Here is a 22,848-nt window from a genome sequence, read left to right on the forward strand (position 1 = left end):
CGTGGCGGGAAGGAATGGAGGCTGGCAACTGGAGCGAGAGAGTGCGTGCTAAAATTATTAGGTACCAAGTGGCCAAAAACATTGACGAGGATAGCCGGAGGAGAGAGACATGGCAACTAACTTTATTTGTAGGTACCTTCGCATAGAGATGGAGACTGTTAGATCGGGATTTTATAAAGATTATTGTGGATAGAATGTTCGATCCTCGTAGACGGATTACTGCAGTTGAGGTCATAGCTCGTATCTTTAGGAGGCTAGTTATAGCGTTTCAGTCTTGTAGGGAGGCAAGTCTCGTCGAGATTCACGTTGTTATCGCCGGATTGAAGTTTACAATCGAGAACCAATGATCTCAAGTGGTTATTGAATCGAATTCTATTATGATTGTTAATAAGCTTGATGGCGGTATGGATAACTTATCCACTATTGGTTTTCATTTGCAAGAAACGTGGGATATATTAGTTACTAATGTATGTCTTTTTTACTGTTGGTTATATTAAGCATAATTATAATAAGGTTGCTCACACATTAGTCTCTTGGGCTCTTAGTTCTAAGCTTACCTTATTTTTTTGACTCGGTTTATCCTGAAGTCATCTTATCTGATGTATTTAATGACATTGATTTTAGGTAATATATCTATTGCGTACTCTTTTTCCCCTTGTAGGATTAGAAGGGTATTTTAGCGAGGCACGTCTTTATTTAAAAAAGAATAATGTTATTAGGGTAAACTATGCGTTTAGTGCTTAAACTATCAGTTTTGATATATTTTAGTACTTAAACTCTTAATTTTTTTCAAAATCATACCTAACGTTTAATTTTTGTTTCATTTTTAGTATCCCGTTGTTAAAAATTTAACACGTTTAGTACCTAAACTATCATTTTAGTCCGTTTTAGTACTTAAACTTTCAATTTTTTTCAAGACTTAACGTTAAATTCTGAATGGAATACTGAAATGAAACAAAAATTAAACTTTAGGTATGATTTTGAAAAAATTAAAAGTTTAAAGATTAAAATTGATAGCTTAAATACTAAATACATAATTTATCCGTATTATTATTATTATTATTATTATTAACTGAAAAAACAATATTAAAAAATCCATATCCACATGCAATTTGATACAGGCACGACACGATAATTTATTGTGGTGTAATTGATTTAGGCCTAAACCCACATTCTGACTCTCTCATAGCTGCATAATTCATCTTCTCTTCTTCTTGGCGGTAGATCGAAGGCCAAATCCTATATACAATCTCAACCAGTTTTCTTTAAGCCTGGAAGTCGGATACGAACAGGTAAAATTGGCCGAAAAGCCATGCTGATAAAAAAATTTAGTCTATTAGATAATTTTCAAAATTATTTTAGGACCTACGACATATGTTATAGTAACTTGAAATTTATCATATTGACGCGACATGTTTTAATAAAATATATTTTTATTATAATTTATCACTCCGACATAACAAATTTTAATTAAAAAATTATATTTGTCTTGTACCGTAACATTTGTCTTAGCTCTCAAAATAAAATTCAGGTTGGCCTAATGGGATAATTTTTTTACCTACTCGGTTTATTGGGTCAATTTTACCGATACGAACATCTATGGATTAATATAGTTTGGGTCCATTTTTTTCACCCAAACTTGATTTAAATTTTTTATATTTTATCTGTCATTCAATCTGATTAGTGTTTAAAAAGACTTAGCCGATTCAAAATTCGATCTGATTTTTTAAAATACACATTCATACTTAAATCGATATATATATATATATTCGATAAATAGGGATCTAATAAAAATATTTTAAATTATGAATATAAAATTATTCAAATATTCAAAAAAATTAAATATTAAAAATTAAATTAAAATATTAAAAAATATTCATATTAAAAACACTAAAATTATTATAATTTTTTAAAGAATTTAAATATATATCATAGGTTATAAAATGATAACTTATAAATTATAAAAAAATAAAAGTTTTTTTAAAATATACATTATACATAACATATGTATGTAACATATATACATATTTTCAACACTTATACAAAATATTATTATTGGATTAATCGAGAATTATAAAATTTAAATTAGTTGAGATTTATAATTTTTGGATTAGTCGAAACTTATTATGTTTTTTAATTATTTTTTCTAAGTCTCCACTATATTAAAAGATAATTATATTGTAACATCGCAGCTATTGGGTCAGTGACCAAATTGTAAGAATTTCTAAACTCAGTGGTTAAATTAGAATAAAGTGATAAATTTAGTGATTTGTGGATGAATTTGTGTTGGGTATTATAGCAAATATGGAATTATAACAAGGGTAAAGTGGCAAATTGCAGGGAAGGGTATTTTTAAATGGTTTTTATGTGGGATAAATATGAAGTAAGAGAAGAGAAGTTTTAGTAACTAATCTTTGCTTCCTTTTTCTTCAGCGAGGGTTTCATTTTAAAGGTAAGAATCTAAATCTTGGTTGTTCCTTTGATTTTTGGTTTGGAAATGGAAGTTTGGATGTTATATAAGCTAAATGAAAGCTTATATGGCATTAAAACAACAAGATAAATGTTTTAGAGATAGATTTGAAAAATGGGGTTTTAGATGAAATTTTGATATGAAATAGTTTTTGAAGTTTTAATGAGATATTTGACTTGTCAATAGTCTAATTAAAAGATTAGGAGTATTAGAATTGGTTAATAACATGTTTGAATGTTGAGCATGATTTGAGGATTCAAGTGTTTAAATGAGAAATTTGGATGTTTGAGAGTTATAAATATGTACAAGTTGGTTTGAAGGTATAAAGGTGAGTTTATAAACTCAAAGAATGTGTTTAAGAGAGTTTTTGGGTGAATTTCGAGTTGAAAGTGGCCATTCAGGGCATAGTGTATCGGTACACTTAGGAGAAGTACCGATGCATCATGAGTTGAATATACGTGATTGTATGAGAGTGTATCGATACGCTCAAAACATCGAATGCCATTTGTGTATCGGTACACTTAGGAGTGTATCGATACACCCAAAACATTGAGTGCTATTTGTGTATCGGTACACTGAGGAGTGTATCGATACCCCCAAGTATGAACCAAAAAATAGAGTTCTTGTATATTAAGTTATTATAATTCGATTAAATTGAGATGAGATTGATATTGATTCTAGATTGTTTGTGTAGTGACCGAACGCAAGTGAATTTCTAGTCAGCTTGGTATTTCGAATATCGACTTGAAAAGATTTGGATTAGACTTTAGTGGGGCAAAGGTGAGTGCAACTTCTCTTTTCGTAATAGAATTGAGAAAGGCTTGCGATAAGCCAACCTCAGTGTTTTCGATCGAAAACTTTATATTTATTTTATGTTCTATTCAATGTTTTATTCAAATTCCATTTTTATATACTATGTTTTATGACTATGTGTTATGAAAATATGAACTTTGACAATTGAATATGAACTTCGAATTTGTGAATGTGAATATACTCTATGCTAGAGAAGCTATGTGAATAAGAAATGCTTTGAAAAAGGATTAAACCTAATTATGTGATTAAAAGCCCAATGTATATGTATGAGGATTAGAGGTATAGTTGGCATGCCAAGAGTTGATGGTCTATGTGGTCCTTCGGGATAATATGTGACACTTCGGTGCAACCCTATGTGGCATTTCGGTGCAACCCTATGTGGCACTTTGGTGCAATCTATGTGGTCTTTCGGGACAATTATGTGCCACTTCGGTGCAAATTACGAGCTGTGGTGACAACATTAGTGCACAACCTCATAGTACTCAAATACCTAGATTTCTCAGTAGTATACTTTGGGCAATTGGAACAAAGACATACAAAGTATAATTAATCATAAGTATACCTTTGATATGGAATTCAAGGAAGCCCTTTGAAAATCATTTTTAATAAAACAAATAAGATTCTTGTTAATAAGTTAGCACTATTGTATTACCTCACTAAGTCATCGACTTAGCGTGTGTTCTCTCACACGTAGATTTCAAGAAGGTTGAAGATTGATCTGGGGTCGAGGATAACATACGTTTTTGAAGATAAGATTATTGCAAATTAAATGTAGGTTGTTATTATTTTGTAAACTGTTGGCATGCATTATATGTTTAATTTGAAATGCTCTGATCGATTTTGAATAAATATATATATATATATATATATATATATATATATATATTTGTATTTTGTAAACTCTTACCTTTGAGGTTATCTATGTAAATTATTAAGATATTTTGTGAAATAATTTCCGATTTAGAATATTATTATTTTCTTTATTTTGAATGGAACAATAAGTTTTAAAATTATGCATATTTGTAAATTTTTGTATGTTTGAAAAGTCAAATGTGACACCTCGAACTCATATCTGGGTCGAGTACGGGTCAAGGGTGTTACATATATAATAAGTTTTGAAATAAAATATAATTATAAAATAGATAGTAAGTTTTGACTAATCCAAAATTTGTAAGTTTTGACTAATTTAAATTTTATAAATTTTGATTAATCCAGTAAAAATATTTTGTATAAATGTTGATGATATGCATATTTAGTAAAAATATTTTTAATACGATTAGTTTATTTTTTTTTTTGAATAATTTAACTTTTAGTTTTAGTTTTTTTATATTTAATATTTTTAAATAATTGAATAATTTTATATTTATAATATTAAATATTTTTATTTTAAAAAATAAATAAGTCCTTGAAATTTTAAAAAAAAAATAATTTAACCCTTAAACAAAATAAAAATTAAGTGTATGATTTGAATGATTCAAATTAATCATTACGAAACCTTAAAACTGAAAAAAAAAAAGTAAGAAAGAGAATTTAAGATTCAATAGATGAAAAAATATCTATAAAAATATGATTTCCACCGTTGTTGTTCTCTCTTTGACATATTATATAAATAATCCGGAATCATTTCGTACTAATTTACAGCTTTATTTATTTCTCTGCACGTTTTGTACGTGCTAACTTCTGGCCCCTAGTGTTCTGGTCCCTAATCCGATATGGCTTTCACAACTTTATTATTATCAAAACAACAATATTAATAATTAAAGAAAAATAAAACAGATAGGATATACGCGGCCATAAAAATTGTATTAGTTGCACGTTTTTCTTGTTCGAAAAATTACACATCGTAGCTGAAGAAATAGACCCATCTTTAAGCAGTGGGTGAAGATGGGGACGATTATCGTCTTTAATATTTATTTTTCTGGTGAAAAATGAGTCTCCTTTATTAACGAGACAAGTCTGTCTTTATGGAACACTGAATTAGATGAAATCACTTGATAAATAATACAGAATAAAGCAGATAATTAGAGGAAAAAGACATTGACAACTGATATTATTAGCTTATTACATGCTGAGTAAATGATCTTAATGCCCTAGTCGCCGGAGAATAGCAGCTTTGAGCGATTCTTCGGTCATCAATCCATGTGGGATCTTGACGATGGTATCCTGGAGCATGAGCTTGTCGACGCACGACACGCTTGCATGATGGACCTGAAACTCCAAGTCACGGAGTGCAGCCATCAACCTAGCGGCTGGATGGTTCACATTCTCCGATTGAACCCTAATCATCGCGTCGTCGCTTTCCATGATCTTGATATCGACCTGCAGGTCACGCCACCCGCCGGTTGCGGCTGAAAAAGTCCTCGTTGGCCTAGCTTGTTCCTCGAATGAGGTGGTGGTGGTGCTTTGGTTATCCATGGAATCGAGTATTTCTACCTTTACTTTCTTGCAGTTTTCGTGAAGCCGTGATTCCAAGTGCTCGATTTTCGACTTCAGTTCGCAGATGTACGCGACGGCATCGGACAATAAGGATGCTTTGTCCATGCGTGAGACGTTCGGGACTACGGCTCGGAGCGCATAGAACCTACTGTTCAGCTTCTCACGGCGTTGTCTCTCGGCTTCCACGTGGTTCAACGGATTTTCTCGACCGAGAATCGGTTTTCTTCCACGTTTCTTCGGAGTTATCTTCTCTGTATCTGTTTTATTCTCGGCCCGTAATGGACAGTCGGAATCTGAATGCTCTGAGATAGAACTCGGGACTAAATTCAAATTCGGATTTGAATTTTGAATTTGATCGGACCCGAACAGGGATTTAACTTGCTGGACTAGTCCCCAATTTTCATTGATAATTTCCGAGGATCCGAGCTCGAGAACACCAGAAGAAGTCGGTATGCAAACGAGTGTTTCGATGCCATGCAACTGTGCTTCTTTAGCTCGTTCACAATCATTAAATTGCAGCTCAATAGCACCGGTTAACCAAACCAAAGAGCCAGTGCTAAGAGCATTGCCGAGAACCCCATCGCCGGCCGAGAAAGATCGACTCAGAGACATCAGATAGTACCATTCGGTACGGGTGATGTCTGTGTCGCCGATCAAAGACACGTCGATGTCGTGGTTGTCTCCGATGAGGTCTTGGAGTCCTTTCATGTCCTTTCTTCGTTCATTATGTAAGGCTTGGACATCGGACAAGTTGGTGGCCGTCGATGGTTTTGCAGATGTGTCTTTGGTTCCGTGAAAATGACCATCTTCCCAAGTCAAGAACAAACGACCTTGGTCGTCGTTTGATGTCTGCCAGAGTATAGCGTATGCCCAGGATTCTTGCCGGCTTTTGACGAGGAATTGAAGCTTCTGCTGTAGGGTTGAAGATGGAGTTTCCTGGGAAAATGAAAGTAGTGATGATGAGGAGGATGAATATATTATTAGCTCTTCCATGGCTACTGGGAAAAGAAAAAAGTGTGGACAGGAATAGTAAGAGATGCAAGAAAAAGGAGAGAAACGAGGATTAAGTGAATTCTGTGTGGGAATCTAGACAGCTGAATCTTATTTCCTCCCATTTTTTGTGTGGTCGTGTGATATATAAGGACAATGTGTGTTGTGGAATTCGTGTTAATTTCCACCAATAACATATTCACCTTCGAAACTATTAGCTAGGTGACTACTGTGAAAATGATTGTACTAAAAATCACCCCAAGGTATATTCCCAGGAAAGAGGAGGGGTCACAACGGTCTCTCTTAAAACCCACTTTCCTTAGACAGAACTACCAAGACAAGTAATTTTAATAGGACAATAATTAACAACAACTATACCCGACAATAGCTATTAAATAGACATAAAAGAGAACACGAAAATATTTCACTAATAGAGGAAATATTGCAAAGAGAGAAAGAATACAAATAGCCTTTAATATAGAAGGAAGCTTATATTTGTGGAATTATTAACTAAGGAGGAGGATGTTTTATTTATAACAAAAGAATTTCCCCTCCTCCTTATACACAACCAATGTGGGACTTTGCCAAAAAACCAACAAATCTCCACCTTGGCAAATTCCACACACATCTCTAAAAAAACAATCTTTTAATTTGTAACAATATTGACCAAGTCTAAACAATGTTTAAACTTGACTGCAGTTACCACTTTTGTCAACATATCAGCAGGATTCTCAGTGGTCCAAATCTTTTGGATTATGACTCCACTTTCTTCTAGAATCTCTCGTACAAAGTGATATCGAACATCGATGTGCTTCGTCCTTGCATGGTAAACCTGGTTCTTTGCTAAATGAATAGAACTCTGACTGTCACAGTGCACTTTGATGTGCTTTTGTTCCATTCCCAATTCACCAAGCAACCCTTGAAGCCAAATTGCCTCCTTCACAGCCTCTGTAACTACCATATACTCTGCCTCTGTAGTAGACAAAGCCACTGTTGACTGTAAGGTGGACTTCCAATTGACTGGTGCCTTTGCAAATGTAAACACATAATCAGTAGTTGATCGACGCTTGTCCAAATCACCTGCATAGTCTGAATCACAATACCCAACTACACACTGACCGTCTTGTTTGTCCCGCTGAAAGACCAAACCAACATCTACGGTGTTCAGAATATACCGCAGAATCCATTTCACAGCTTGCCAATGCTCCTTTCCAGGATCATGCATATACCTGCTCACAACCCCAACTGCCTGTGAAATATCGGGTCTCGTACACACCATTGCATACATCAAGCTACCAACAACACTTGCATACGAAACCTTTGACATGTATTCCCGTTCTGCATCATCCTTAGGTGACATTGATGCACCGAGCTTGAAATGAGGAGCAAGAGGTGTACTAACTGGTTTTGACATCTCATTTATGCCAAAACGTTTTAGTACCTTCCTCAGATATTCTTTCTGAGACAAACAAAGCCTCCCCAATTTCTTATCCCTTGATATCTCCATGCCTAGAATCTTCTTCGCTTCACCAAGATCCTTCATCTCAAACTCCCTGTTCAATTGAGTCTTTAGTTTCGCAATTTTTGTCTGACTCCTGGAAGCTATCAACATATCATCAACATAAAGAAGAATATATATATAGGATCCGTCTTCTAGCTCGCGTAAATACACACAATGATCATATTTGCTTCTTGTGTACTTCTGCCCTATCATAAACTTGTCAAATCGCTTGTACCACTGACTTGGAGATTGCTTCAATCCGTACAATGATTTTTCTAATTTGCACACAATCTCTTCTTTTTCAGCAACTTTGAATCCATCTGGCTGAGTCATGTAGATTTCCTCATCCAAGTCTCCATGTAAAAATGCAGTTTTTACATCCATCTGAACTAGTTCCAAATCCAACTGTGCTACCAAAGCCAACAAAATTCTGATGGAGGAATGTTTTACAACTGGAGAAAATACTTCATTATAATCAACTCCCTCCGTTTGAGCGTAGCCTTTAGCTACCAATCTTGCTTTGTAGCGGATGTTATTCTTGTTAGGAAATCCATCTTTCTTTGCATATACCCACTTGCACCCAATTGCCTTCTTTCCCTTCGGAAGACTAGCTAGTTTCCACGTCTGATTCTTTTGAAGGGATTGCATTTCTTCATTCATGGCGATCCTCCACTTTTTATGTTATGAACTTTATACTGCTTTATTAAAAGTGGCAGGAACGTCATCAATTGCAATTGGTGATGAAAAAGAGACCATATCAGCATAACGAGCAGGTTGTCTAATGATCCTCTTTCCCTTTCTGAGTGCAATTGATTCATGTTGCTGTGGAGGTTCTTGGGTCTGAACCTCTTCTTCATCTGACTCTTCTTCTACCATAGGAGAGTCAACAGCAGTTTCTTTATTGGTTGGGACAATCTTGCTTCCTTCAAACTCCACCTGTTTGGGAGTTCCATCTGTCTGGTCCAATTTTTCTAAAGTCATCTTTCTCAACATGGTAGATTCATCAAAGGTAACATCCCTGCTGAAGATTATTTTCTTTGTTTCTAGACACCAAAGACGATAACCTTTCACACCAGAGGTGATCCCCATAAAGATCGCCTTCTTTGCTCTTGGATCCAACTTTGACTCCTTAACATGGTAGTATGCAGTGGAACCAAACACATGTAAGGAATCATAATCTGTAGCAGGTACTCCAAACCATTTCTCTAATGGTGTTTTACCAAGCAGTCGATGGTAAGCGGTTGACAAGGTGACAAGCATAGACCAAAGCCTCAACCAAAAATTCTTTGCCTAACCCAGCATTAGACAACATACACCGAACCTTCTCCACTAATGTCCGGTTCATACGCTCTGCCACCCCATTATGTTATGGTGTACCTCTGACAGTGAAGTGCCTGACAATACCTTCCTCTTCAAAGACTTTCAGAAATGAATCATTTTTGTACTCTCTACCATTGTCTGTACGGAGACGTTTGATTTTTCTGCCTGTTTGAGTCTCCATCATCTTTTTCCATTTAAGGAAAAATCCTAGCACCTCATCCTTTGTCTTCATTGGATACACCCAAACTCTCCGGGAAAAATCATCAACAAAGGTGACATAATAGTGTGTTCCTCCCAATGAAGTTGTCTTGGAAGGCCCCCATACATCTGAATGAACATAATCCAAAATACCTTTAGTATCATGGATTGTTGTTTCAAATTTCACCCTCGTCTTCTTCCCTTTGATGCAATGCTCACAAAAAGCTAATTTGCAAGTCCGAGCACCCTTCAATAATCCTTAATCTATGAGTAATTTCAAGGATTTTTCACCAACATGCCCCAAGCGCATATGTCATAACCTGGTTGCTTCTGACTCATGTTCATCAGTAGAAGCTGCCACTGCTGTTGTCCCAACAATTGTACTACCCAGAAAGTAATACACATTGTTTCTTTTTCATTTTCCTTTCATTATCACCAGTGCACCAGAGATAATCCTCATAATCCCATCTTTTGCCCTCACTTCTAAACCTTTTGACTCTAAGGTTCCCACAGATATGAGATTTCTCATTAAATCTGGTACATAATGGACACCTGTTAAGGTTTTGATTGATCCATCCTGATTCCTCAAGTGAATTGAACCAATCCCAAGTGTGTCAAGAGGGGAATTATTTGCTGTGTAGACAATTCCACCTTTTAGTTCTTTAAAATCAAAGAACCATTCTCTATTGGGGGTCATATGGTGGCTACAAGCTGAATCTAACAGCCATGAACTGGAACAGCTGGTTGATGACGTAGCAGCGAATGCGAAATCTGAATCTGCATCATCATACTCGACCACATTTGATTCTGAGACAGCCTTCCCCCTTTCAGGTTTGCCTTTATTATTTAGTCTGGGACATTCTTTCTTCCAGTTCCCTTTTTCTCGACAAAAGGCACATTCATCTTTGCTCAATATGGACTTTGACTTCGATCTCCCTCTGCCTCCTTTATTCTGACTCTTCGAACGGCCTCTAACAACAAGAGCTTCTGCTTCGACACTTGTGTTTTCTTGTTTGTCTTTCTTTCTCAATTCATAACTATACAAGGCAGCAATTACTTCACTGAGAGACACATCAACCTTCCCATGAAGTAGAGTAGTTTCAAGATACTCAAACTCATCAGGAAGTGATCCCATCAACATCAGAGCCAGATCTTCGTCTTCAAAAGTCACGTCCATATTTATCAGATCAGTCACCAGCTGATTAAAGCTAGTAATGTGATCATTCATAGTGGTACCTGGTACATAGTTGAAGCGGAACAATCTCTTTTTCATGTAGAGTTTGTTCTGACCAATTTTCTTCAAAAATTTCTCCTCCAGTGCCTTCCACAATTTACTTGCAGAAGTTTTCTTAGAAAATGCATACTTCTGCTCTCTAGAATGACACGATCGAATAGTACCACATGCCATTATATTGATCCTCTTCCATTCTTTCTCCTCAACATCATCTGGTTTCTCTCATTCAATAGCAATGTCTAGACCCTGCTGAAATAGGGCATCTAGAACCTCACTTTGCCACATGTCGAAATGACCGGTGCCATCAAAAATCTCCACTACAAATCTAACATTTGTCACAACATTTCTTGCCAATATTGAAGATGAAGAAGCGTCTGCCATTTCTGCTACAAATTCTATTTAATAGCTGCCAATGCGGAATGTCAATTATCCCAAGGAGATTTTTTCTGATGTAGAAGATCAGCCTAAGCCGCAACCACAGAACATACTAAAATAAACCAAGAGCGCTGATACCAATTGTTGTGGAATTCGGGTTAATTTCCACCAATAACAGATTCACCTTCGAAACTATTATCTAGGTGACTAGTGTGAAAACGATTGTACTAAAAATCACCCCAAGGTATATTCCTAGGAAAGAGGAGGGGTCACAATGGTCTCTCTTAAAACTCACTTTCCTTATACAGAACTACCAAGACAAGTAATTTTAATAGGACAATAATTAACAACTATATCCGACAATAGCTATTAAATAGACATTAAAGAGAACACCAAAATATTTCACTAATAGAGAAAATATTACAAAGAGATAAAGAATATAAATAGCCTTTAATATAGAAGAAAGCTTATATTTGTGGAATTATTAACTAAGGAGGATGATGACTTTATTTATAACAAAAGAATTTTCCCTCCTCCTTATACACAACCAATGTGAGACTTTGCCAAAAAACCAACAATGTGCGCCATTATTTAAAATTTGGAAAAATGAAATAAACATAATAAATTTTCAAGTGTCGGTGTTTATAAAATATTGTTTTGAAGATAAATTATAGCATCATTTAATCCTGAATAGGATGATAGATGGATTCTTAAAGAGTTAAGTAGTTCGTGTGTAGTTCGAATTCGATTTAGTTAAATTTTGATAAAAGTTCAATTCGGGATAATTCGATTTGAACTCGAGCTCAATTCAATACCTTAACGAGTTATTCCGAACAATGTCCAACTCGACTCGAAAATTCTAAAATGAAGCTCGACTCGACTCGAAAACTCACGAGCTTGAAATTTTCAAGCTCGACTCGAACTCAAAATCTTAAACTGAAGCTCGTGAGCAGCTCGAAAAGGCTCGAAATAAAAAAAAAAATTCTTAAACTTAACTCGATTAAAGCCTCAAACTCAAACTCGAACATGAATCTTAAATACATGAAATTTTACTGTATTTTTAAAAAAAATCAATACATAAATATTAATATTATTATTAATTTATTTTTTAAAAATAAAATCTTAATATATTATATTTTCGAGCTGCTCACGAGTTTTTCGAGTCGAATATCGAGTAGCTCGTTTCAGCTCGTTAAGAACTCGAGTCGAGCTCGAGATCGAGTCGAGTCCATTCGATCCCAATATTTATCGAGCCTTAATCGAGTCGATCTCGAATAACTCACGATCTGTCTCGTTTCATTTACCGCCCTAATTGTGAGGGTAAAATGGCTGTGGGGTCAATCCTCTTCCACTTGGTTAATTTCTTTAAACATGAATAATTAAATATTTTTTTTTATGGATTTCGGAAGGAATCTAATTTCTTGTGGTCCAATATTTCTTCAGGTCAGTCACAAGTGTGCTTAAATGATACACAAGCAAGTGATCAGTTAAAGACGATATGTCCTATGGAGTGTCAACATTTGGTTTTATTGATAATTACAATATAATATTTATTTAAGGTTTATTATAAAAAAAATAAGTATCTAAATTTTATTTAGTAAAATGATTTTGTTTTTAAAGAAATTTTCATTAAAGTTTGATGTTTAATATTTTCTCAATTATACTTTTAGGTTTTTATCGTTATATTTTAAATAATAATAATAATAATAATAATATTTTTTAATTAAAAAGGGAAAATAAAAAATAATTTATTTAAAAAATAACCCCAAAATTTTAATGAAATTACAAAAGAACTCTAAAGAACTAAAATCTCTCATTTCAACCTGTTATCAACCGTTGTCGATCATCTCCGACCACCATCATCATCGCCGAATGGTCACCCACCCGTCTCTGACTACCCATCGATCAATTTTCTCCTTTACTGTTACCCAAATCTCCTAAATCTCTAAAATACCCAATATCCAAATCACTAAAACATTATAATTTCCACAATTGAGCGTCGGAGAAGCACCGACGGACGGAGTGGCGACGAGGATGAGTTTTGAGAGGAATTACATGGTGGCTCGAATGGTGGTGACGACATGACTTATGGATGTCGGGATCAGCCGAAATCGACGAAAAACAGTAACAATGGCTTAAAATCCGACGAATCTTATAACGCTTCTCCACGATAAACGATGGCAGCTTACAGTGAAAGGTCAATGGGAATTTGATCGGGGTCAACGCTAGTGCTAATAATGGTGGCGATGGCAGTCACGACCGGCCGGTCGACGACTATGGAAGGGGGAAAAGGGTCCGGGGTACTGCTATGCAAGAGATTTTGATTTTTTTTAATAACAAAAAATTTTACTTTAATTTTTAAAATAAATTCTCAAAATTATCAGAGCTTGACACGTGTCACTTAATGGTCAAATTTAACGGCGATTATGGTGCATACACCTAAAAGTGTTCCGATGAAAATATTAGGCATCTATTTTTAACGAAAAATTTTTTAAGTACCAAAACGTTTTTTGAGGTAAAGTCCATGCACTTATTTTTTTATTGAGCCTTTATGATATTTGAATATTCACATCACTAATGTTTTTAGTGTTCGAATCTGGGACATCAAAAAATAACAACGATTCTTTTATTATTTAGATTTTGATATTAATTATTCAATTTAGATACAATTTTTTTTGGATAATTAATTTAGATACAATTGGTTCAACCAAATCAGTTTAATATCGGTTGGTATATATATGTTCTATTTGTACGAAAGGATATATAAATAATAATAAATAGTTAGCCGCTCTTTCTCTTTGTTTTTTTTACAACTTGTCCCAATTTTTATATATTAAATCAATTTTTTATTCTTTGATTTTGTTTAACCGACGATAACATCAGTTTTAATGTTGATTACCGAATATCAGTTTTTTTTAAATAAGAATAATTATGTCTTAGTGATATGTTTATATCTACCTTTTGATAATTTTCAGGTGTTTGATTTTTGTTTTCGTTTATTTTTTTCTCAGGATTAGATTTGACATTGACATGATTGATCCAGATAGCGTTTATTTGTTATCATGCTAATCTTCCTTGTTTTTAACCCTCAAATTGGTTTGGATACGCGTTTTAAGTTCACAGATAGTTTTCTCACGTCGCTTGATTCTGATTTGTTAGTGGTCTTTCAGTAGCTTAATCACCTTTTATGGATCACTTCCTGATGCAGTCAAATTAGTTCTTATATTTATTTTGTTCGAGTATTGATTAGGTTTTTTAACATTTTCCTTTTTTGGTCCTTGTGTGATTTATATGACTAGTTTTTATGTCAATTGTTATAGGAAAATGTCTTAATTATAATTTAGTTTACTTTTATAGTTATACATGTAAATCTTTATTGTAATTCTGAATATTTTTTATTTTTTTAATAAAACTAGGTATTTTCTATGAAAAATAAAAATAATAAATATGTAGTTGATAAAAAGAGATTATATATTATTAGTGATTTAAGTTTTAGGGTAAAATACAAAATTTTCACTAAACTTTAATCTCTCTTATTTTATTCATTGTACTTTTAATTTTTTTAATTTACTCACTGGATTTTTGAATTATTTATGTTTTGATCATTTTGAATTATATTATTATTATTATTTTTAAATGATGTGATATTTTTTAGTATTATTTAATATAAAAATAATTTTATTATTATTTCTAAGGTCGGTAATAGTTAACGGTGGACAGAGATTATTTTAAGTCCTTTTAAATTTAATAATAAAATATTATTTTATTATTTATTTTAAATGATTTTTATATTAAATAATAATAAAAATGCTATGTCATACAATAATAATAACAAAACAATTCAGGGTGATCAAAATAGAAGCAATTCAAAAGTTCAGTGAGTAAATTATAAAAATTAAAAGTATAATGAGTAAAATAAGAGAGAGTAAAATTGAGTGAGGAATGGTTGTAATTTACCCGAAGTTTTAACATTGTGAATGGAATAAATTATATTAAAATAATCCACTTCGAACAAATATTTAAAATATTTAATTTAAATTAATTAATGGGTAAATTAAATTGTTCCTCACTGAACTTTACTCTCTCCTATTTTCCTCACCCAATTTTCAGTTTGATCAATTTACTCACTGAACTTTATAGATTAAATTATTTTGTTCACTCTGACGTTAACTATTTAACGGGGTTATGACATGACATAAGCTTCAAAACGACGTCGTTTCGGTGAGTAAAATAGAGAGAGAGTAAAGTTTCAGTGACTCATAGTGTAATTTACCCTTTTTCTTCTCTTCTTCATTTTCTCTCCGTCGGCCACCATGTTATTTTCATTTCGGCCATCGTCAACTGCCATAAATGGTGTCTGTTCGATCCCTTGAGTCCAAATCTGGTGGTTGTTTCATCGAAAAATATCCCAAAATCCATGAATTTGGACTGAAATGTTTTGATTTCCTCACTTTCAATCTAAAATTCGTGGACTTTGAAGAAATTCCAGACAAAATAGAGGTTAGATTCTAACTCAATGTGTTGAGGCAAAGCGACCCATCCCAATTTAGGACCAAACGACCATCACCTACGTCGGTCGACGGTGGCTGGTGGTGAAATGTGGCCACCATCTTTTTTATTTTATTTTTTAAAATTATTTTATATTAAATAATAATAATGCCACATCATTAGTGGGTAGAGAGAAAATGGTCGAGTGAGCAAAATGATTCGATTATAAAGTTCAATGATCAAATTGAAAGTTGGGTGAAGAAAATAGGAGAGAATATAGTTCAGTGAAGAACGATATAATTTACCCTTAATTAATAAATAAATTAAATATCGATTCTCAAACATATATATATATATATATATATATATATATACCCACTTCATGCAGAACCCAACCCAAATACAATTTCAGCCCAATCCAAATTATAAAAAAATTGGAAAAAAAACACTAAATCCTAAATTGCTGCCCTTGCTCCGCCCTTATTCGTCAGCTCGCCGCCTCCGCTGCTCCGCCCACTGTAACTGTAAGTTTCGTTTAACTATCGAACGTAAGCTGTAGACTTTTCTAGTTGAAAATTCACCATTGTTTTACGAAATTTGATTATACTTAGAAAGCCCCAAAACTTTGTTGCAGAAACTCTGTAATGGTGCCATTGATTTGCTTTATATTGGCCCTAGAATTTTATTGTCCTGCTGGAGAAAGAAATAGAGGCTATACAGTCTTTAATGGATCGTCAATAGAAAATATGATATCTCATCTATAGCGAGTAGCTCGTCATTCAGGCAAGCTCACCGTTCAAGCCAGTTCTTGAGCTGAGCTGATAATATATACAAAGCGGCTACTAATTGTGTATGTTAGAACCGAGTAAATTCGTATAAAAATTTAACTATAATGAAAACATTGTATATGCACAAGCTTAATTCCAGCTGAAACGGGAGTTTGAGTATGGAAAATGAGTAAACGACCCTAATTGAGCATTGCTTTTTTCTCGAGCTGAGCTTAAGCTTAAAAATATACTCGATTGAGCTTGAACTGAATTTCAAGTAGTAAATTTTTAATCGAGCTCAGGCTTCTTGCTACTTGGGTTTTGACTTGCCTCAATGGCAGTCTTGCTCAAGAGTTCTCCCTCTCTCTTCCTATCCTGAAATTGCTCAAGAGCTCAGGCTTCATGCTGCTTCTGATGTAGTGTTATCTTGCTTTGGTGCTTCTTATTTGAAGGATAAATAATTTTTTTAGCCAATACGATGGTACGACCGTATGCTATAAAGGGGAAGAAACGGAAGAATAGAGATGAGAAATATGATAAAGAAGAACAAGAACATGATGAACAAGTAGAAGTAGAAGAGGAAGAACCTGCAAAGCAAGCTTCTATTGAAAAGCCAACAAAGGAAGTCGAAGGTAAAGAAGAGGAAAAAGGCGAAACAGCAACAGATGAACTTGTGGGAATCCCAATTGTCCCTAGTGATAAAAAGACCAACAAAAACGGGGTCATATTTGTTCTTGAGAAGGCTTCCTTGGAAGTTGCTAAAGTTGGAAAGGTACATGGAACTTAGACTTCGTGTATATATGGTTGTGCTTAACATATCTGTTATCATTTATTAGCGTGAGCTTCTGTTCATGAATATGTTATTCTTATAGTAGTTTTTAATTGATTTTTTGTTCTTTAATGAAATTTGGTTTTCAACTGTATTTTTATCTTATTGGTTGTAAATTGTTACAGAGTTTCCAACTCTTGAACTCGGATGATCATGCCAATTTCTTACGGAAAAATAACAAGAATCTTGCTGATTACAGGCCTGACATAACACAGCAGGTTATTTTTCTATTTTTTGCTACTATGATGATTTAGCTGGTACTGCATTCTCGATGTTAAAACCCGATGGAGGATTTAGTTTAACTCTTTTAACCTACTGCTAATTGTTTTGTTTCCCTGTAGGCTCTTCTATCTATTTTAGATAGCCCTGTCAATAAGGCTGGTAGATTGCAAGCTGTGTATGTTAGAACCGAGAAAGGTGTACTTTTTGAAGTTAAACTTCATGTTCGAATTCCGAGAACATATAAGCGGTTCTCTGGTATCATGTGTAAGTTCTCATGCTGAGATTATGTCTCTTCTGCTGTATTTTAAAACTTTTACCAGGCTGTTTCTTATTTACCTCTTCAACAATCATGCAGTGCAGTTGCTACAAAAACTAAATATAACTGCTGTTGGCAAGCGTGAAAAACTTTTACGAGTGATAAAGAATCCTGTAACCAATTATTTTCCTGTCAATTCTCGCAAAATAGGTGGGCTTGAGTTTGGTTGTTGTTACTCTTGTATTTTTGTCTATACAAACCCATTGTTTCCAGAATTCAAGTTGTTTTTCTTGCACGTCAGGTTTCTCATATAGCTCAGACAAATTGGTTAAAATGAGAAAATATGTAGATACTGTTGGTGGTGATGTGAACCTAGTTTTTGTGGCAAGTCTTGTGTGACGTACAATTTCTTCTCTATTTATAATTGCCTCCTTATCCTATCTTTGAGCATCTTTCTTTTCAGGTGGGTGCAATGGCCCATGGAAAGATAGAGACAGATTATATAGATGATTTTATAGCGAGTAAGTCCCACATTCATATGTGTATGTTTGTTAAATTTTGTTCTTGAAATTTCGAGGTTTTTGATTCGTAACCTTTGAATACCATAAGAACCATTGAATCATATATGTACTTGACAGTTATCCCGAGTCTGGGGTTATTACTATACGTACACAAGACTCGTACTTTACATGAATACAATTGAGTTCTTATCATGCTTAAATGGGACATGACTTCATTGTCTTATATGGTTTTATTTCTCTCATTTCTTGCAGTTTCTGGTTATCCACTAAGTGCTGCAATGTGCATTGCAAGGATTACTGAAGCTTTGGCAGATAAGTGGAATATATTGTAAAGCTTGTATATGTCGCAATGATGCAAGTTCCGGGTTAGATATCAGTGCTGAATTACTTATATATTATGTGCTACGATTATATACTCTAGTTTTTGTGGGAATATATGGTTACAAATGGTTTTAGAAGGCTAAGACCAGTCTGAAAAATGGGAAACCATTTTATTTGTAGCTAGATATACGCACATACACGACGCAGGTTTTTCTTACTATGGTGTTTCTTTGTCTGCATACTACAATTGTTTTCAGCTTCCATACCGCCCAATCCTGAAAGCTTTTTATCATTCAACGAATTGTTTTTGACCCTTTTTGGTGACCAACACATTCATTTCAACGATTTGAACGTTTATTTTTGTGTATATGCTACGATATTCTACAGGTTCACGTTCATTTTTGTGTTGGATGAGGCCGAAGAGAGGTTCAATCTCTTGTTTGATCCGATACAAGATTTTCACTACCATAGCGTCCTTTGGAACAAAATTTAGACCATGTTTTGCGTTGATGATGTCCGCCAATGTGTATATGCTACGATATGGGATGATTCGGATTGGTCAACTAATGGAGGTCAAGATAAGGTCGATTATATACACATTTCACAGGTCCGTAGGGTATCCTATAGAAACAAATACATAGTTCCTAATGTTTAGGGTAATAACTATTACTTGTTTTATTACTGTTAGACAATTTTTTGAATAATTATAAAATAATTTTTAAAATGTATCAAAATATTATAAAAAGGTTAAATTTATTGAACCTTTTCAATTTCTTATAACATGTCGTTTTATAAATTTCTAAAATTTAACTATCAATATAATTATTTGAATTTTAGTGATCTCTGATGTATTCTACCTAAAAAAATCTAGATCACAATAAAATAAATTATTTTTCTTCTTATTAATGTAATATTTTTGTTAAATCTCAATTTGACATTTTATAATAGAATTGATTTGAGATAAATCCAAACTTGAATTGACATGCTCAAATTTAATTTATAAATTTGGGTCATATACGAGTGTTCTAGACCGGTCCAAACGTTTTTTCTTTCACACCCAATTGCAGCTACTAAAAAAATAAACGCCCAATTGAAAATTACTCATTATCCTATTGTTGAAACTAGGGATGGCTATTTAACTCGAATTCGATAGGTTTTGACTCGATTTGATAGAGTTATGTTCTTTTTAAGAATTCGAGTTCAGATGGGTCAAATCAGATTCGGGTGGAGGGTGAAAAAACTCCGATTCGATCTGACTCAAGGATGATAATATAATTATTTTTAAAATATATATATTAATTTTTTAATTAATTCCTTATTTTATATCGAGTCAGATCGAGTCGAGTTGGGCCCTAAACTCGACCCTAATCCGATCCGTTGCCATCTCTAGTTGAAACTTGTAATTAAAAACTATGTTGTTCATACATCGAACAATCTCAGTGCACCAATTGCAATTAAAGACTGTTGTTCATGCACCCAACCAATCTGAGTGCACCAATTGGATATCTCTATAGCCATGGACAAATTAAAATGACATTAGTTTAATCCCATAGGCATTGTTGCATGAATCCATACCTCATCTTTGTCAATATAATAATAAAGGCTTAGTTTAATACGAGACATCTGGTCAGCTATATAGCTTGAATAATATATATCTTGTTGGTTTTTTTTAAATTGAAATTACTAACTAATATTGTTTGATTAAATAAATTGTTAGATCAAATATTTCGCAAGTTATATTTATTTGTTCCCCAGTCACAATCAACTTACAAAGCAAGATGAAAAACCATGGTCAGATTGAGATGTTGTAGTTTTCCGGTGTTCCATATTCAAGTTTTATCATATATATATATATATATATAAAGCACGAATCAAGTGGCCTCCGTGGTAAAGAAATTGTTGTTATTCTTGAGGATTCGGGTTCAAGCACATAGATGCCAGGAGAGTGAGCATTCGATGTCGATAATTTGAGAGTTATCATTGAACATATATTACATTGTATTGCATGTGTCAGGTCACATCGAATAAAAAAATTTGCCTTAAAAATTAGATAAGATTTCGAGTCAGATGACTGGTGAAGAAATATTATATTATAACCATGTTTGATTTGATCCTTGATCATTGTCTAATTATTTTAATTTTAGCTATAGTTTCTATATATATTAATTATGATCATCTTTATAATTGCGTAATAAGGTTTTAATATTATTTAATCAATAAATTTCTCAATTTATATAGAGCATAATGATCAATCACCCACAATGTTTTCTCCATGACTATCTGTCCTTTGTTCCAGGCTAAACGTTGGATTTTCCACAACATAAATGTCTCCAAAGCCTGGCTTATTCCTATGTTTGTTGTCTGGTCTGAAGGACAAGTATTAATTGAACCCACCGCCCGTTCTTGACTTCCATTCATCACACTGTTCGACATCTCGTTCAATTCCCAACACTTAACTCAAACTCAATGTGGTTCGGACAACAAAGTGATCGCCAAATGAATACGTAACTTTATAGTATAATAACATGTCCGGACCCTAAACTGGGACGGCCTCCCTCGTTATGGTACTTGATTCCATTTGCCGATAATGATTTCCACATCTATAGTGCTCAAAATTTCAAACTTAAAGCAAAGGCAATGACCTACAAAGGGACCTTGTCCTCAACATATCATCTTTAAAGATAGACTAGAAATGAAGAGAAAGGCATCGGCTTCTTTTTTTCCAATATGATTCCAAAACAAATATATACGTGGGGAAATGCAATTATAAAGAACGTTTAATCGTCATCATTGCATCATCTTCTTTTTCATCTGCTGATAATTTTTTTCATCATCAAACCCTAAAACAACCGACATGAAGATGATGATGATGGTGATGATGATGAAGAAGGGATTTCTTGCCATCAATCAAGCCCCGAACATTCCTAAACTCCTCCACGTGACAAGGGATGGTGATGGTGCCCTTCTGGTCGAACCCGTACTCCTCCTCGGCTTCTTTCAACAGCTGCATGAACAATGGGTGATTGAAGTAAATAACCGGCACCACGAATCTCTCTTGCTCCGCCTCGGTCGACCCTACTTTGATCGCCAAACACCCTTTCGGCACACCCTTTGCTTGCTTCTTCCCATGATGATGATGATGAAGATTCGGTAGGTGTAAATGGAAGCTCCTCACTGTATTCTTCTCTCCACCGCCCATATCTAAAACAGCAAAGCTTTAAACTGAAAACCCTAATTTTAGAAACAACAACAACAAAGGGTTACAACAAGGAAGAAGGAAAGGGCCAAGGGTTCTTTTCGTGTGAAGAATAGACTTTATTCATGGTTGATAATCTTCCATATCAAGTCGCAAACTCATTGTACCCAGAATATATAAATAATGTGTAATATGGACTATGGAGAAAGAAAGGGGACGGTTTTTATATGCTACGAAAGGGGATATAGTGTTTCTTTAGAATTTTGATTCCTAGACGTTTGATTTTTTGCAGGAATCTGATGATGATTAGAGGGCAAGATTGATTAGATACACGTGGATGGAGGTGGAAGGGAATATGGATTTTTTTATTATAATTAAAGGATAATTCCTCACAGACGACATGAAAGATGTCGTTTTACGTCTTTGAGCGGTAATGAATAAAAATAATATTGAACATTAAAAACTTCAACATTAAATATAAATATAAATATAAACAACGGGTTAATTTAAGCAGTAAAAAATTTAATTTTATTTAAGTAAATTTCGAGCTCCAGTTCTTGTGAATATAAAAAATATCTGTTAAGATATTCACTTACCAAAATTATATGTTTGATCCGGGTTAATATAGATAATTAAATATATATATATATATATAACAAGAATATTTATATATAAAAAAAAAGGACAGGCAAGCCAATAGCCAGGTTTCTAGCGTGTCCAAATAGGCATGGAAGGGGCGGTACGGTTCGGTTTTATGAACTTTTTAAAGGGTATACTACTTATTTAGTACTTAAATTATTAGTTTTTATATATTTTTGTATCTAAACTTTTAATATTTTTAAAATCATACAAAATATTTTATTTTTATTTCATTTTAGTATCTCCACCGTTAAAATCTTAATGATTTTAGT

General features: G+C 33.8%; 3 protein-coding genes across 4 annotated transcripts; 1 reads left to right on the plus strand and 2 right to left on the minus strand.

Annotated features, from left to right (window-relative positions):
• Window positions 1–5,329: 5,329 nt before the first annotated feature.
• On the minus strand, window positions 5,330–6,810 carry LOC120205581 (transcription factor MYC4-like). The gene has a single exon (XM_039205427.1). It carries the CDS (start codon window positions 6,710–6,712, stop codon window positions 5,366–5,368), a length of 1,347 nt encoding a protein of 448 aa, XP_039061358.1. The 5' UTR covers window positions 6,713–6,810; the 3' UTR covers window positions 5,330–5,365.
• A 3,445-nt stretch (window positions 6,811–10,255) lies between these two features.
• LOC120205582 (ribosomal RNA small subunit methyltransferase nep-1-like) lies at window positions 10,256–18,963 on the plus strand. Of its 2 annotated transcripts, none has more exons than XM_039205429.1 (8): window positions 10,256–10,265; window positions 17,045–17,364; window positions 17,547–17,639; window positions 17,763–17,907; window positions 17,999–18,109; window positions 18,201–18,283; window positions 18,363–18,420; window positions 18,673–18,963. In XM_039205429.1, the coding sequence occupies exons 2-8, from the start codon at window positions 17,071–17,073 to the stop codon at window positions 18,750–18,752; spliced, it is 864 nt and encodes a 287-aa protein (XP_039061360.1). In that variant the 5' UTR covers window positions 10,256–10,265; window positions 17,045–17,070; the 3' UTR covers window positions 18,753–18,963. The 2 variants fall into 2 exon arrangements, with proteins under 2 accessions (XP_039061360.1, XP_039061359.1); XM_039205428.1 differs by lacking the exon at window positions 10,256–10,265 and adding an exon at window positions 16,233–16,349 and having other exon boundaries at window positions 18,673–18,958.
• A 2,509-nt stretch (window positions 18,964–21,472) lies between these two features.
• Window positions 21,473–22,088, minus strand: LOC120205583 (auxin-responsive protein SAUR32-like). The gene has a single exon (XM_039205431.1). It carries the CDS (start codon window positions 21,938–21,940, stop codon window positions 21,575–21,577), a length of 366 nt encoding a protein of 121 aa, XP_039061362.1. The 5' UTR covers window positions 21,941–22,088; the 3' UTR covers window positions 21,473–21,574.
• Window positions 22,089–22,848: the final 760 nt, after the last annotated feature.

This window comes from Hibiscus syriacus, unplaced genomic scaffold, assembly GCF_006381635.1.
Source record: "Hibiscus syriacus cultivar Baekdansim isolate YM2019G1 unplaced genomic scaffold, ASM638163v2 tig00012523_pilon, whole genome shotgun sequence".
Lineage (NCBI taxonomy): Eukaryota > Viridiplantae > Streptophyta > Magnoliopsida > Malvales > Malvaceae > Hibiscus > Hibiscus syriacus.